We start from the raw sequence: 16440 nt of genomic DNA, 5'->3' as shown, positions 1-16440 counted from the left end.
AAGGGACTAAATGCTCTTCTTGCTATGCAACAAACATTGTTCACTTTGCAGTAGACAATCAAACTTTGGATCATCTATCGCTGATTGCGAAACAGTACCTAGAACACGGCATCGGCGTATGCTGGCGTCCTGATGATATTGGCCCATCACGCTGATTATGGTGCCACCTCAAGATACAATATCTGAATTCCAAGCGTCAAACTACTGCAAGCACGCGTTGGTTGACACCTTTACGCCGTCCCGAACGCACAGCATGCAGCAACGACACCCGGACCTCTACCACAGTTTTGACGCCATACAATGCCGTACAAGGCGCATTACCACTCTAATATCTTTAGAGAGTATATCTCGAGATTCACGAACATTACATCTACTGATGACGTCTCGCATTGTTTTTATAGCTAGAGAAGGGTCTGGTTTAGGTATGCAGGATTCAGGCAAGGCAAACAAAGCAGCCCACGTCGCGTATGCACACAGCCAATTCTCCGGTGTCGAGCCATAGACTAACGACCAAATAATCGATGACAGTAACACCAGACAGGGGATGCAGGTGGCCCTGGATTGCATACATGACCGTATCCGCGCGTCCTTTTGGTCTCCACATGTAAGCATACCGCGTCCGAGGACGCGACGCGTTCTTGATGGAACATGCCGCACCACACTGGCCCGTTGTGAGTGGGGGACCACAAAATCTCCATGACAGCGTTCTGGTTTGATTATCTCGGACTAGAGGTCGTTGCATTGTTCATGTCCTGAGAATAGGCAATCGATCATTCACCAACACTGACTGCAGCAGCATTACGCAGCTTCTTAACATTCACGGCGCCTCCATGGCATTCGTCTTCTTTCATATGACGATAAGACAGGCTTGAAGAGGCGCAAGCTCGGCGGTCGCGATACTTTTCGGCTTTTCGTGTCTGTGTCTGAACCGTAGACTTCCTCACGGTTTGTTTTCGTTCTAATGCCATTCCCGCCTCTCTTTGTCTGCCTCAGGCAAGCCACCATTTCCTGTTACTGTTTTCAATTGCCCTCTCGAGCGTCCTTCCTGTGACCTACGTCATGTTGTTTGATGACTTCCAGCCTTGATCATCTGCGCAATCTCGGTTGCCTTCCAGAATGTATGATTTCCTTTCATACTGCTCAAACAGGAAATTGCGCTAGTGTGTTGCGCAAATTTGACCAATCAACACTGAGCGCAAATCACGCCCACCTCGACTTCACTCCTCCCCAGTCAGTCTGCGCGCACCTCGAGCTTATCAACATTGTAATACCCCAGGCTGTGACAATCATTATTCAATATTGATCTCAACAAGTCAACTTGCACTGCTAACATCGGATCCATCATCACCACAAACATGAGTATCGGCAGCGAGGCGAGCATGGCCCAAATCACCGACAAGGACGACACAAGCGATGGCTTGTGGCAGCATCCCAACACGCAAACGGCAAATGATGGCGAGCAAACAAAGAAGGATGCATCCGGAGGCGACGGCGCTATTGCTGCTACACCAACTCAGCCGCGCGCGCCAAACGCCACCGACGCTACGAATGCTGATGGCGAATCCATGAAGGCTGAGTTTGTCAATCAGTTCCAGGAGAACCTCCGTCTTCAAGTAGAAGCCGAGAAGAAGGCAAGGGAAGCTACCGAGGAAGAGACCAAGGCCGCTGATGTCGAGAACGACACACCTGAAAAGGGTCCTGAAAACAGCGACATGGTCAATAGCGCGATTGCGACGCACAAAAAAAGGGTTGACTGTGCCGATGGGAAAGCGAAGAAGTCCACTTCAGCAGTCAAAGTAAGTACGGGTTGTCCCGTGTCCCGATGTCTGATTAACGCAGTACCAGGCTCAGCGGAACTGCGCGGATGGGGTTCTCGGCTCTATGAGCGACATCGAAAAGGCTATGTTTCAGCTTTATGAATACATTAAGGCTCACAATGATAGCAAGAAGCCGCTCTACATGTGGGCTACATTTGGTGGCTATAGCTCGGTCAACGTTGCGCTCCTTGACCTCCACGATAAGGCCATCGAGTTTGAGGAAGCTCATCGTTTACCTGTTACCAATGCTAGGATATTGCTCAGCAGGGCCACCCAGATCTCCCTAGCGGTCAGTCAGATGGCTGTGTTCTGTATGGGCGTGATGGGAGATAAGGTTACCAGCTGTATCGACGAGGTTGAGGAGTCTGATCTCAGCGCCGAGGGCAAAGACAAAGCCAAGGCTCTCATCACAAAAGAGCTCAAGAAGCTTCTCAAAACTTGCGCGAAAGCAACAGATCAAGTCTATGTAGCGTTGGACCTGCTTCGGAGCTCACTACACGTCGAGGAATCCTCTCAGAACCTTGATATCTCCATCATCAAGGACCTGATAGCAGAGAGTACCCCACGCAAGAGCTGGTTGCGGAGTGTGACCGATGTCGTTCTCAAAACAGTTATGGGTGCTGCTGTCAGTATCGCGGCGGTGCAGTTTTACAGCACTAGCGGGTTTGACCTGGCACTACAAACCAACCCTTTCGGCACGCACTCTCAAGTCATGTCCCTCGTCCAGCGTGCGCAAGCTGTGACCAACCTTACAGGCGAGATCTATTCCATCAAGCTTGAGGATTTGGATCAGCGTTACAAGGAACTCGAAGCCGCCTCTGAATCACATGGTCTCCGAATTGACAGCCTAGTTGAAGCACTTGGTGTTCCCAACGCAGAAGGCACTTACTATTTGTCAATGCCAAAATCTGACCGCGAAGCTCCTGGCGGTACCCAGAAGATCTCTGCAGACGCCGATCGCCAGATTCAACGACTGCGTAGCGAGCTGGCGGCTATGCGCAAAAACATCCATCGCATGGACATTCGCCTCATGAAGCGTCTCGATAAGGTTGAACGACATGGTTTGTAGGAAGATATGAGTGATTCTGATTCTAGCCCATGGTAGTATAATCCAGAGCTGCTGCCAGACCAAGACTCTCGGATATGAGCAAAGAGCTACACTGCGACATGATGAACAGCTGGGCGCTCACGTTTCTCAAGGGTGTGGACTTCTTCCGCATTTCCATTGAAGGATAATGAGCGGATGAAAAGTCGTACGGTATTTAATCTGTTGCAAAGCAAATGATATACCTTCTCTCAAATTTATTTACAGTCCTCGCAAACAGTTCCGTCTGGATTTCTCTTGACTTCTATACCCTCGTTTGCCTGTCCCTGTTCTTGCTTTCCCTCCAAGTTCTGCTTCTCATCTTCTGCCTTGTCTTCCTTCTTCTTGCCATGTTTGTCCGAATGCCCCAGATCCCGATTAGGGTCTATGTGATCTCGTACTAGTTGCTTTAGTACTTTCGTCTCTGCGACATGTAAGCCACTCATCTTGCCACTCTCATGTCCCTAGGTTACGAACCTGGAAAACCTCCTTTAGCCTTCCTATCCCAAAGGAGCACTTTCTTTGCCTCTGCCTTTTGGCCTTCCTCAGATGGCGGCAAGTACGTCTATCAAAACTTAGCATGGTTTAATGCAAGCATTCGTTCAAACATACCAACTCAACTGTGAAGAGACCACCCGTCGCGGGTATCAGTGCTATCTCTCCAATTTGCAGTCCAAATGTTGATAAAAGTTCTTGGCCGAACTGGTCACTTATTAGTGGACGTCGTATTAGCGGAGGATGTGGAGAAAGGTACATAGGCTGCTCGCAACATCCACTTACATTGCGTGCAATACGTTATTGCGACGCGCGGTAGAGTGACTGGAGCAGTTTGTGTCGATGCCATAATTCGAGTCTGAGGTGTGTATATGCTGGGTTGTTCTTGCCATTTCCGAATGAGTTTGAGGAAAGCATGAAGGGTCGCTTATCGATAATCTGCCCGTGGCGTCATCGCGTGGCGTAATTATTGACAGTGTCCGCCACTGCTTCACTGCCCGAAGGTTTTGATTTTAGAGATCAATTTGAATCGCACGGGAATTTCGAGCCTCTATGTTTGTCGAATGGGGAAGGTTTGGCTATGATGTTTGTTGTGATGTGGCGCAGACAAGCCGGATCTTGTGCAGAGCGAAGATAGCTACATCAACAAGCTGTCCAATGCCTGTCGTGTGCAACGAGTACCTTTGCAGAGACAACTCATCAATACACATTTTAGGAATTGAAAGGGATGCTAGTATACCCAGAGAGTTTGACTGATACGTAAGAGGGGGGCAGTTATTCCAAGGAGATGTACTTGAAGCATGTTTGGAATTGAATTACCAATAGCAGTGGAGTTGATCAGTCTGTCACCTCACGTACACACTGTTTGACCACTCGTGTCCCTAGAACTAAGCGTGAAGGACACAACGGTCTGCGGAACAGCAGTTTTCCCATGGGAACTGCATTGTAGGCACCAGCGCGGATACACATTTGCTTGGCTCTATGAAGTGATCAGCTTAGTGTTCAGGCGCAAAGAGCTGGCTGCAATACGACAGTAACTTATTTTTTACCGTCGTATTTCGCACCAATTGCAACAAGGTCGTGCAGTACCCAGGAACGAAGATGCGAGTTTCGGTGTTTTCGGTGTTTCTCATCCCTGATCCGAGGGGGAGGTGCAGAAACGCGGGTTGCTAAGGCCGTGCGCTACAGGGTCCAATTGTTGCAATTTGCGGAGACGCTCCTAGACCTCACACTTCTCGCGCCCAAGAGACAGTTCAACCTGCCAGAGAAGTCGTGGTACTCGCTGTTTTCTCCATCCTGTCTTCTGTCGCCGAATTGGTCCGCGTCCTGCCATCATACCACCGGTTTCAAGCGATCTGTTAATACCCCCTCCATCCAAGACTCCTTTAACTTGGCCCATCATGCCTAGCCCTCTGAGCATGCTCTACTACGTGGTTCACCCCAACGAACTGCGGTCAATCATTCAATGGTAGGTAAAGGCGCCATCGCGTGCAGCCAAAGTTTGCGCAAACCGGAACACGGCTAATGCTTGGCTAGGAAAGTGTGGCATAACGCAGTACACGAGCGCGACGAATCGAAAGAATGCGAGTCCCTGAAACGATGCTTCCACTTCCTCAACAAGACCAGCCGAAGTTTCGCTGCCGTCATCCTCGAGCTGCACCCCGAGCTTCTGGTGCCCGTCACGCTGTTCTACCTAGTCCTGCGCGGTTTGGACACCATCGAGGATGACATGACGATACCCCTGGAGAAGAAGGAGCCTTTACTGCGCAACTTCCAGGACATTTTGGACAAGGATGGATGGAACTTCACGGAGAACGGCCCGAACGAGAAGGACAGGCAACTTCTGGTCGAGTTCAACGTGGTCATTGAGGAGTTCAAGAAGATCAAGCCTGTCTACCAGGATATCATCAAGGACATTACCAAGCGCATGGGCAACGGCATGGCAGACTACGCGAACAATGCCGAGTTCAACGCTGGCGTCAAGACCATCAAGGAATACGAGCTGTACTGCCATTACGTCGCCGGTCTGGTAGGCGAGGGTTGCACACGTCTGTTTGTTGAGGCTGGCTTAGCAAACGCTGCGCTGCTGAAGAGGCCGGAGCTGATGGAGTCCATGGGCCAATTCCTCCAACAAGTCAACATCACCCGTGACATCAAGGAGGATATTGATGATGGACGGCGATTCTGGCCTAAAGAGATTTGGTCAAAGCACGTCGATGAGTTTGAAGACCTCTTCAAGCCCGAGAACAAGCAGAAGGCCCTAAATTGCAGCTCAGAGATGATTCTGACTGCGCTGACCCGAGCAGACGACTGCTTGTACTATCTCGCAGGTCTCCGAGAACAGAGCGTGTTCAACTTCTGCGCTATCCCGCAAACCATGGCCATTGCGACGCTCGAGACTTGCTTCCAGAACTATGCTCTCTTCCGGAAGAACGTCAAGATCACCAAGGGTGAGGCGTGCCAACTGATGGTTGAGTCGACACAAAATCTGCAGCTCGTCTGCGAAGTCTTCAGGAGATACGCTCGCAAGATCGCGAAGAAGAACAACCCCCACGACCCCAACTTCCTTAAGATCAGCATCACCCTCGGAAGAGTGAGTCATATAGATCCTGTTGAAGCTATTGTTGCTAACCATGTTAGATTGAGCAATTCATCGAGTCAATATTCCCAACGCAACAACCACCAGTCGACAAGAAGGCACCTGCCACCATCGAGGAGGCGGAGCGGAAACGGAAGGAGGACTCCGAGGCCAACTGGGACTTGGTCTACATTGTCGCCGCTGTTGTTGGTACAGTTCTGGTCATCACATTCATCATGGTATGTATCGCAGCTACGTTGTTTCCAACGACCACTAACAAATTTCAGCTCTTTGTCGCCTGGCTCGCGGGTGCGCGCTTCGACATTGCCTACACTCAATTTAAGTTGGAGTTTGGCAAGCTGATGGGAGTGATGGGACTCGACAAGACACCCGAGGTGGTCACAGAAGTCCACGAGACTCTGAACAAGAGCGAGCTATGAGCGTCTCACGTTTACATGTATTATGCAGGCGACATTCAGCCATTTGGGAAACTGGGCATATAACAATTACTAATGTATACTTTTCGCGCCATGCTGCGGCACGATTACAATGTGTGCGTGATGTTTGTAGCACGGATGTCAAATTCCAACTCTGCTCTTTCATAGCTGAGGTTGGGCCGTAGATGTGCTTATATTGAAACGCGTTTTGCTCGGCGACGAGGCTGCCTGAGAGGAGGTTTGTCATGAGCTCCCTCGACAGCAGTAACGTGGACACGAAAAAAGTAGCTAGTTGTAAAGTTAGTTTTGCCATGACATCAACCGGTTGCTTCTTTATGCTCTCCGTGTTACAGTTTGAAACGGGACCTAGCGCGAGGTACGTGCCAAGCAAGCCTAAAGGGTCCCACGAATTGCCTTGCGACTGCACGCATATTCTTCCCCAACAGACACGCCCGCCGCAAACAGTCACCTCTCACTTGTCCTTTCTCTTAACCGACGCAAGAAAGGCAGCGCAACCCCGCGACTCTTCCCGTATAATCGCCTGGTGCGATTGCGACAGCCCCGCCTCCACCTGATCCCGCCCACCACCAACCGCCAAATTACCACACGACTGCAACCATCGCTTGTAGTCCCTCTTTTACCAAAGGCACCCTCCATATCCACCCCCCACAACACCCCACAAGCACATCGACAATGGCCGAAGTCGCATCAGCACCGCAGCCCAACCAGCAGGTTCCGCTGGACACGATCCCCATCTCGCCAACTGAGAACTCCGGCGAGGGCGAGGAACAGTCTTCCACCAACAACGCCGGAGGCGAGGGCGAGATCCGCACCGTCTTCCACGACCCCGAGAACTTCAACGTCAAGCACCCGCTCATGAACACATGGACGCTCTGGTTCACCAAGCCCCCGAGCGGCAAGGTACGACATTGCCCCGTCTTGGGCGTCGATTGTTCCATGCTAACAACTGTAGGGCGACAACTGGGCCGAGCTGTTGAAGGAGGTCATCTCATTTGACTCAGTCGAGGAGTTCTGGGGTATCTACGTAAGTCATGTTCCAATATCAGCAACAACGGGCAAAGCTGACATGGCACACAGAACAACATCACCCCCACATCCGACCTTGCGCTCAAGTCCGACTACCATCTCTTCAAGAAGGGCGTACGACCCGAGTGGGAAGACGCGCAGAACAAGCACGGAGGCAAATGGGCCTTCCAGTTCAAGGACAAGAAGGTCATCAACATCGATGCGCTCTGGCTCCATGTTATGCTCGCTGCCATCGGAGAGAACCTCGAGGACGAGGACGACAATGAGGTCATGGGTGTCGTCGTCAACGTTAGGCGAGGCTTCTACCGTATCGGTCTGTGGACCCGCACAGTCGGCCGCGCTATCCCCGGCGAGGGTGGAAAGGGCAGGACCCAGGAGAAGGGCAAGGAGGTTTTGTTGAAGATTGGCAAGCGGTTCAAGCAGGCGCTTCAGCTCAAGGAAAACGAGGCCGTCGAGTTCTCTGGTCACACTGATGCTGCCAACGCCGGTAGCACCCGTGCAAAGGCCAAGTTCAGCGTCTAAATGGCTCCGGCACACTTCCGAGTCTGCAACACCATGCTTGCTTTTTGCAACATCCTCCGTCGTCCTCGGACACACGGCGCACTCCACCCTCGACTGCATTTTCTCGATTTGTCTCCAGTTTGGTCTAAAAGTATCCCACTTAACGGTTCATGATACACGGACTGAAATTCTAGCATGGCGTCTGCATGGGGCGGCGAAGGGTGATATTGGGTTCTTCAAATGAATCATATGGCCATGGCGGGTATACCTCGAACGGGTGGGGTTCTGAGCTTGTATAGACCAGCTCTCTTATCTAGCATATCTATGAATAAGAGTATATGAATTTGACAACCCAGTAAATCCTCTTTCGCATCTCGTGAACGACTTGTAACATTCACCTGCCGAGTATGGTTCACCCACGTGTGATGGATGGACTGTCAAGGGTATTCGGATGTTTTTAGCGTGGTGACGTCGGCTGTGGCGGTGCAGCATTTTCACAGGCATGTGTAGCCTGCCGACGCGCGCCCAACGCATATACTCTTGATCGCTCCCACCACTCACCCCAAGTCCTAGACATTCGCAACCATGGTCGTGGAAACCGCATACTACGACGCCCTCGGCGTACCGCCCACCGCGACGGAACTCGAAATCAAGAAGGCGTACCGCAAGCTCGCTATCAAACTGCACCCCGGTATATTGCGCAACGACTTTCTCCAAAGCCTCAAGGACTAATTCCGACGCAGACAAGAACCCTGGCGATGAGACAGCACACGCGAAGTTCCAAGAAGTACGTTGATTTACTCATGAGTAGAGGATATGGCGATCCTGTTCGATACTCCACCAGGATTGCGGGGCTGACGGGGTGACAGATTGGCGAGGCGTACCAAATACTCAGCGACGACCAGCTGCGAGCAGCATACGACAAATATGGCAAGGAGGGTGCGATGCCTAGCAGCGGATTTGGTATGGATATACACGTGGTGTAGTAATGGTTGCAGAACGCTAACAGAGGCACAGAGGATCCATCCGAGTTCTTCACCATGATCTTTGGTGGAGAGGCCTTCGTGGACTGGTAGGACAACACCATGGCTCATTACAGCGATGTCTGTATGCAGAAGAGAGACGCTGACACTCATAGGATCGGCGAGATCTCGTTGATGAAGGACCTGACCAAGACCATGGAGATCTCCCAGCGTGAGATGGAGGAAGAAGCCGCCGCCCAAGCAGAAGCCGAAAAGGTCGAGGCCGAAAAGACTCCTGCGACTGCCACAGCTGGCGCTACCCCGGCTGCCGGTACCACAGAGACCACAGCCCCAAGTGCTGCTGCTCAGGCCAAGGAAGCTGAAGCAGCAGCGGAGCGCGCAGGAGCACACGCAGCAGATGCACCACCACCTGTGTACGCTGAGGCGCCCCCAGCATATGCTGAGAACACTGCCGAATCGTCTACTGCACCGAGAGCAGCATCGCCTCCGTCCCGAACGAGCACGCCGCAATCACGAGGCATACCAATCCGCGCAGCCATCATGGACAAATCGGAGGAACAGGCACGTATGGAGGCGGAGGGCATGACCGATGCGGAGAAAGAGCTACGTGAGAAGCAGAAGAAGAAGGCCGGTCTCACCAAGGAGCAGCGGGAAGAGCTCGCGGCATACGAGATGGAACGCAAGAAGATCCGTGACGAACGTGTTGCCAACCTCGCCAAGAAGCTCATTGATCGTATCTCGGTGTGGACTGAAACCGACAAGGCGACCGATGTTACCGCAGCCTTCAAGGAGAAGATTCATCTGGAGATCGAGAACCTCAAGATGGAATCTTTCGGTCTTGAGATCCTCCACGCCATCGGTGCCACGTACATCATGAAGGCCTCTTCATTCCTCAAGTCGCAGAAGTTCCTCGGTATCTCAGGCTTCTTCTCCCGTATCAAGGATAAGGGCACGCTCGTTAAGGACACCTGGTCCACCATGTCTGCAGCGATAGACGCGCAGCTTACTATGGAGGAAATGGCCAAGCTAGAGGAACAGGGCGGAGAAGCCTGGACAGACGAGAAGAAGGCTGAATATGAGAAGCGTGTTACTGGCAAGATTCTCGCTGCGGCCTGGAGAGGCAGCAAATTCGAGATCCAGAGCGTACTTAGGGATGTATGCGACTCCGTTCTCAACGATAAGAAGATCAAGCTGGAGAAGCGAGTGGAACGAGCACACGCGCTGATGATTATTGGCGAGATGTTCCAAAAGGTACGCTCTTTGTCTTACGCGTGGATGATATGGATGCTAACTAGATGTAGGCCGAGCGCGATCCCGAAGAAGAAGGCGACTTCATGGCATTCGAACAACTCATGGCCGAAGCCGCAGCTAAGAAGGATGCAAAATCAGAGAAGCATCACCACCATCACGACAAGAAGGAAAAGAAGAAGGAGAAGGCATGAGGTTGAGTAGTCACCTCTCTGCAATCTTTTCTCACTCTTTGCATACCCCTCTCTTCTTTTTTCGTTTCGTGATATCCATAGATTCTTTTCCCTACGGGGTGGACACCCGCGCACTGCTAAGGTGCGCGATGGCCGGTTTGATGATACAACATGTTGGAGAGAGTTACCATGGGCGTGGGTGGAATGGCATTAAGAGTTGGTTTGGACTGAGCATGTAGCGAGCTTTGTGGGTCACATTTGAAAGTATACGTGATATGCCTTCAGATCGCTCATTGGAAAAGTGATGATAAAGACGTCTGTGATTCAGACATGATTCATAAATGATCAAACGCTATGTCTGTCCGAGTGACTTGTCGATGGACCTGTCGTATCGTATTGTCCGCGGTGCTCTGCTACTGCAAAGAAGCCCGTTTTCTCCGGATGTTAGCGCTATATTGTAGTCGGCCTGACACGGTGTTCTGAATAAACGTGCTACCTCGTACTCCAGGTTCCCGCAGGTTGGCCGATGACCATGACGTCACAATAAGCCTCGCTATGTTGAGCTATGCTGTCTTCTCTTGAGACACGATCCTCCTGATTTCCACGAGTTGATCGACGAACGGTCTGTACTGATGCAGCGGATGATTGGCGGTGCAGGCACATGAAATTATTGCTACTCTGGAGTACATCAGGGACCCTGCCAAGTCCCACAGGCTGTCCACGAGATAGTGCACCAAAATTTTCGGTCCCAAGGTCTGGACGCGTGCAACCTGACCCCACGATACACTATTTTTAGGCCTGGAATGATGGTCCAGATCGTATTCCGCTTCACACCATGATGCCGATTTGTTGAAAGCTTCGACGCGAAATGTTCTTTCAGCGAGCGTTTGACCCACACTAAGCGGCGGGGATGACGTCGCTCGGCGGCGATGCGCGGAAAGAGCATTCTAGTACTGTGACATCGTCCCAACAAAGAAGTCCGGGGGATCGTTACGCGTACCTCGTTAATCGGCGTAAATCTAAGCTTCTCTCATAATCACTTTGTTTTCTTAGTTATTCTGTTTTACTCTGTTATCCAACCACACAACGTCATTTTTACTATTCGCTGCCATTTCCGGGACGTTTTCGGACATCAACTACCGAGTACATTCGCTTGAAGAGGGGGGTTTCCAGTATGGATGTTTGGAGGCGACAGAATGGCGAAAGTGGTACTGATAAGTTTCTCGACCTGATTGCAGATCCGTTCCAGGGTGAAGTAAGTACAAACACATGTTGCGTCGAACCCTTGCGAACATCATACTTACCCATATTTCAGATCCAAGAGAACTCGATTTACGCCGCTATTGTATATTCCTTCGTTATATCCGGGCTACTGGTCGTTGTATTCTGCTTTCTCCGACCACGCAACTCGAGAGTCTATGCACCACGAGCGAAACATGCCGATGAGAAACACCGACCGAAACAACTGGACAAGAAGCCGTTCAGTTGGTTGGATGCAGTCAAAAATGTGAAAGAGCAGGAATTAGTGGACACTATCGGTCTGGATGCGGTTGTCTTCCTACGGTTCCTTCGAATGATTCGGGACATCTTCATGGTGTTGACAGTGGTGGGTTTAGGCATTCTGATACCCGTCAATGTCGTAGGAGGCTCGCCGCTTTATAAGCAGTGGAAAGAGATACCGACGCTGATGAAGTTTACGCCGCAGTACATATTTGGAAGGAAATTCTGGGCTTACGTCGTGGTGGCGTATCTGATCCAGGGTGTTGTGTGTTTCTTCCTTTGGTTGAATTACAGAGCGATTCTAAAACTTAGGCGTGCGTATTTCAACACTCAGGAATACAAGTCTAGCCTGCACTCGCGAACGTTACTGGTAAGTCTTGTCACTGTAGTCAGGAAACTTAGCTAACATCAAAAAGCTTACACACGTTCCCGAATCATCGCGAACGGATGCCGGGCTTGTCGAGCTTGTCGAACAAGCCAAGTCAATCGATACCATCCCCCGGACAGTGATCGGTCGCAATGTTAAGGATTTGCCAAAGCTTATTGAGGCGCATGATGACGCTGTCCGCCAACTCGAGAAGCACTTGGCGGAGTACCTGAGCAACCCAAACAAGCTGCCCGCCAAGCGTCCTACGTGCAAAGCCACGAAAGACGATCAAGCTGTGCATGGCAAAGGGAAACTCGATGCGATCGACTACCTGACGGACCGAATCGCAAGGTTGGAGACAACGATCAAGGAAGTACGAGAAGGTGTCGACATGCGAAATCCCATGCCCTATGGATTTGCATCCTATACGCACATCGAAGATGCTCATGCGGTTGCGTATGCGACGAGGAAGAAGGGCCCTGCTGGTTGTGACGTCTACCTCGCCCCCAAACCCCATGACCTCCTTTGGCAGAACCTTCCGATGACACGAAGGACTCGCAGAATACGTGCTTTCTGGGATGGTCTATGGGTAGTACTGTTCACCATTGCTTTCGTTGTTCCTAACATCTTGACATCCGTCTTCTTGTCAGACTTCTCCCACTTGGGGCTTGTATGGCCAGCCTTCATGACGAATCTTCAAGCCCACCCGACAGGTTGGGCTATTGCACAGGGTATCTTGGCCCCCTTGGTGCAAACTCTAATGTACATGGGAGTTCCTGTGGTGGTCAGTAAACCCCTCACAAGCAATCTCTGAGATATAAGCTGACATGATATCCGTAATTCCAGTTCCGTCGATTGTTCACACACTCCGGAGATGTCTCGAAGACCTCCAGGGAACGCCATGTCACTGCTCGTCTGTACTCCTTCTTCGTGTTCAACAACCTCCTCGTCTTCTCTGTATTCGGTTCGGCGTGGCGATTCGTCGCAGCCGTCGTCGCAGCGCAGGACCAAGGTGTCTGGGAAGCTATTCAGGATGGCCATCTGTTCACCAAGGTTATGACCGGGTTGTGTAATGTGTCTACCTTCTGGCTTACCTGGCAAATGCAGCGAAACCTTGGTGCTGCCATCGATCTCTCGCAAGCCTGGATTTTCTTGTGGTCCTGGTTCCAACGTACCTTCTTCTCGCCAACTCCAAGAGAGCTTATTGAGCTCAGCGCGCCTCAACCATTCCCATATGCCGACTACTACAACAACTACCTCTTCGTGTCGACCGTAGGTCTCTGCATGGGAACACTACAACCGATCATCTTCCCAGTGACAGCTTTCTACATCGCCATGGATAGCGTCTTCAAGAAGTACCTGCTTCAGTATGTTTTCATCACGAAGACCGAGTCTGGCGGCAGATTCTGGAAGCTCCTAGTAAATCGCATGCTATTCGCGGTCGCCTTCGCAGATGCGGTCATCGCGCTGGTCGTTGGTGCAAACGGTGTTGGATCGATCGATTTTGATAATATACAAGTAGGAACCGGTAACATGCTGTATGCCATGGTTCCACTACCCTTCCTGCTATTCGGCTTCAAGTGGTACTGCAGGCGAGCTTTCGACGATAAACTGCTGTACTACTCCACGCTCCCCTACTCCGATGTAGAGGGTTCCCATTCCGTGGATCACCCGAAATCGAAGAAGAGCACCAAGGTCTCGTCTCGCTATGGCCATCCCGCGCTATACAAGAAGCTGCTTACGCCAATGGTACACGCAAAGTCTCAGCATCTCCTGAAAGAGATATATGGCCACCGGTCAAACGCTGATCGAGATATCTTCGATGCACCTCACCGCCGTTCGACCGATCGCGCTATGCCATCAACGCCAGGCTATGACCGCTTCGGTGATTACTTTATGACGGAAATGGATTCTCATCAGCCAGGCAAGCATGTAAGTGGTGGAATAGAAATCCCTCACATGGAAGTCGTCACCGAGTCAGAGCTCGACTTCGAGAACTTCAAGAAGCGTGCAGAGTTCCGGGAACAATTTGGTGGCGACGGGGAGCTGTACGGCCGACCCGAAGACATGTCAAGGCCTGGCACTCCCTCTACTTTCACTACGCTCACCGAGATGGGTCCGTATGCACGTCGGGGTTCACCGTCTGGATCAATGGCGTCGACTAGGGCGTCGAGTCGAACACGACTAGGAGATAAGGAAGAGCTAGAACAGGGGACTTCATACGCTAAAGGCTACCAGAAGGCGCCGCGTCCTGATGAAGGGTTCGAAGACGTTGGCATCGATGTTGATATCCCGGCAACGCCGTTCAATGCTGACACAGTACTGCACGGTACGAGTAGCCGCCAACCACTTGTCAGTGCGGATGAAAGGGATGGTGGCGAAGAATACTTCAGCCGTACCAGTCGGTCACAGGATGAGGACACGAGTTATGAGCGTTTTAGACATGCTAGATGATACCATGCACAGTAGACGAAAGGAAGATTTAATCATAATGCCTGCATAATATTGCAATATCTACAGGCTCCACAGTGTCGCGTGATGTCGAACTCTGCTGAACTAAGCAAGTTCTACGAGCTGCTCCCTGTCTGTAGCAACGATACAGCAGAAATCCGATCTACTCACCGTATGCTAAGCGCTGATTCTGGATCCGATAGTATGTCACCACTCACTTGTCGCCGTTGTGCCCACGTGGACGGTAAGTCCGACGAAGGACCAGGCGAATTTAAGTTCCGCAACCGGTAATACCACCACCGGTAGCAGTAATGCTTCACGTGTAATTGGTGCACCAAAGAGAATGCTCTTCAGCCAAAGGCTTCGTCAGCTCGAGATCTCGACGTGAGTGCAATCAGCCCGTCATGCCACACGTAAGGCCGATCGCCAAGAGCGGAGAGTTATTCCGGGACATGGGGAATGAGCCCAGGAACATTGGCGACCAAGTCACAGTACACTCCGCCTCCGCACAACACCTCTGGGCACCCAAGTATACAAGAAACTACCACGCTGCCTATGTATACAAGGCCGAACAAGACCGCGCATAAGAGAAAAACGCCTCGCAAGCATAAGACCGAATGCCAAAGGTTTGAGGTGGAGAGAAACACGCGGATATACTTGGCAGGGTGTTGCGAAGAAACAAGTCGAACAGCCTACTCCCGACGATAAGACCGATGGTCAGGTCATGTTGTACCTCGACGAGGCGTGTATAGTGCCAAGCTTGGCTTCGTGATGCTAGGCATGGTGTTGAAAGCTGAGTCTCAACTGTGTCCTGGGACTCCTGTGGCTCCATCGTTACAGCTAGCTAATTACAGGGAAGGAGCTTGGATGCGGAGATTGCAAGTCGGGTCGCATTGTGTTTAACGTCCTAACGGTGGAGTAGGGTGAACTGCGGCGATCTTTGCCTTTTGATGCTCACTACATATCGATGATCTTGGTAGTCGGGAAAGTCTGACGGGTAGCTGTATTGCGATGGGAGGTAGCGTGGTGGTGGATAATTGTGCGCAATGTGGCTTGTTACAAGCTTGCGCCACAAGTGCTTACCGCGGTTACTTGTCGTATCCCGCGTATCCTGTGTCCCTGCTTTCGCAAGCCTTCAGTAATCGCTTTAACCACCACACACGCCATCGTCTCAGCTTGGCGTCCGCGTATGCTATACTTCACCTGCCAAGCCCCTCAAGATATCGCTCACGACGATATCCGGATGTCTATCTTGAGGTACGGGCGTACCGCAGAAACGCACTGGATACTCGCGCCCTGTACTAATTGCCTGATTATGAGCTAGCCGCTCACCCTTCGTTCTCACACCGATCCCCCAGTTTCACAAGTGGACTGATTCTACAAAAGGGAAGAGCATGTGGGCGAACGCTCCATCGGTTTGAAGATACGACGGGAACGGCAGAGTCCTGTCCGAGACTCAGGCCTATAGCAGCAGCGAGAACCCGGCTCTTGGTTCGGAGGTATAGGCTAGGGGTAAATACAATAGGCGCATCCCTGTCGCGCGTCGCAAAGCAGCCTCGTTCACATGGCCTGGATCTGCCAAGACAGTTCTCATAGGATCGAGGTCCTATGTGGAGTTTCAGGACCAGGGTGTTATTCTGCTGTGGCGAAGCTGGGCCACAACGTCGCCTGGTTATTTCGTAAAAATCGAATGATTCCCCAGACTTGGCGCTGCGAGATGATGGTAAGTCTTGGGAGGGATACCCATCCTCCCAACGGT

At 51.5% G+C, this 16440-nt stretch overlaps 7 protein-coding genes across 7 annotated transcripts; 6 read left to right on the top strand and 1 right to left on the bottom strand.

The window, feature by feature from the left end:
- Nucleotides 1-1355: 1355 nt before the first annotated feature.
- On the top strand, nucleotides 1356-2886 carry AA0111_g9067 (hypothetical protein; the record flags this gene model as incomplete). Its single annotated transcript, XM_028655584.1, has 2 exons — nucleotides 1356-1796; nucleotides 1846-2886. The coding sequence occupies 2 exons, from the start codon at nucleotides 1356-1358 to the stop codon at nucleotides 2884-2886; spliced, it is 1482 nt and encodes a 493-aa protein (XP_028503466.1).
- A 233-nt stretch (nucleotides 2887-3119) lies between these two features.
- On the bottom strand, nucleotides 3120-3745 carry AA0111_g9066 (hypothetical protein; the record flags this gene model as incomplete). The annotated part of the gene is made up of 4 exons (XM_028655583.1): nucleotides 3120-3325; nucleotides 3379-3466; nucleotides 3514-3603; nucleotides 3656-3745. The coding sequence occupies 4 exons, from the start codon at nucleotides 3743-3745 to the stop codon at nucleotides 3120-3122; spliced, it is 474 nt and encodes a 157-aa protein (XP_028503467.1).
- A 1051-nt stretch (nucleotides 3746-4796) lies between these two features.
- AA0111_g9065 (putative squalene synthase) lies at nucleotides 4797-6414 on the top strand (the record flags this gene model as incomplete). Its single annotated transcript, XM_028655582.1, has 4 exons — nucleotides 4797-4864; nucleotides 4933-5989; nucleotides 6037-6213; nucleotides 6262-6414. 4 exons carry the CDS (start codon nucleotides 4797-4799, stop codon nucleotides 6412-6414), a joined length of 1455 nt encoding a protein of 484 aa, XP_028503468.1.
- Nucleotides 6415-7104: 690 nt separating this feature from the next.
- Nucleotides 7105-7980, top strand: AA0111_g9064 (hypothetical protein; the record flags this gene model as incomplete). Its single annotated transcript, XM_028655581.1, has 3 exons — nucleotides 7105-7332; nucleotides 7385-7456; nucleotides 7510-7980. The coding sequence occupies 3 exons, from the start codon at nucleotides 7105-7107 to the stop codon at nucleotides 7978-7980; spliced, it is 771 nt and encodes a 256-aa protein (XP_028503469.1).
- Nucleotides 7981-8544: 564 nt separating this feature from the next.
- Nucleotides 8545-10384, top strand: AA0111_g9063 (hypothetical protein; the record flags this gene model as incomplete). Its single annotated transcript, XM_028655580.1, has 6 exons — nucleotides 8545-8650; nucleotides 8703-8746; nucleotides 8829-8922; nucleotides 8977-9031; nucleotides 9098-10193; nucleotides 10244-10384. The coding sequence occupies 6 exons, from the start codon at nucleotides 8545-8547 to the stop codon at nucleotides 10382-10384; spliced, it is 1536 nt and encodes a 511-aa protein (XP_028503462.1).
- A 1153-nt stretch (nucleotides 10385-11537) lies between these two features.
- On the top strand, nucleotides 11538-14684 carry AA0111_g9062 (Uncharacterized protein; the record flags this gene model as incomplete). Its single annotated transcript, XM_028655579.1, has 4 exons — nucleotides 11538-11618; nucleotides 11679-12233; nucleotides 12280-13014; nucleotides 13077-14684. 4 exons carry the CDS (start codon nucleotides 11538-11540, stop codon nucleotides 14682-14684), a joined length of 2979 nt encoding a protein of 992 aa, XP_028503463.1.
- Nucleotides 14685-15085: 401 nt separating this feature from the next.
- On the top strand, nucleotides 15086-15268 carry AA0111_g9061 (hypothetical protein; the record flags this gene model as incomplete). The annotated part of the gene is made up of 1 exon (XM_028655578.1): nucleotides 15086-15268. The coding sequence occupies one exon, from the start codon at nucleotides 15086-15088 to the stop codon at nucleotides 15266-15268; it is 183 nt and encodes a 60-aa protein (XP_028503464.1).
- Between the last annotated feature and the right edge of the window lie 1172 nt (nucleotides 15269-16440).

This window comes from Alternaria arborescens (assembly GCF_004154835.1).
Source record: "Alternaria arborescens strain FERA 675 chromosome Unknown contig_24, whole genome shotgun sequence".
Lineage (NCBI taxonomy): Eukaryota > Fungi > Ascomycota > Dothideomycetes > Pleosporales > Pleosporaceae > Alternaria > Alternaria arborescens.
The sequence above is the reverse complement of the archived record's forward strand: the minus strand, read 5'-3'. Positions and strand labels throughout refer to the sequence as shown.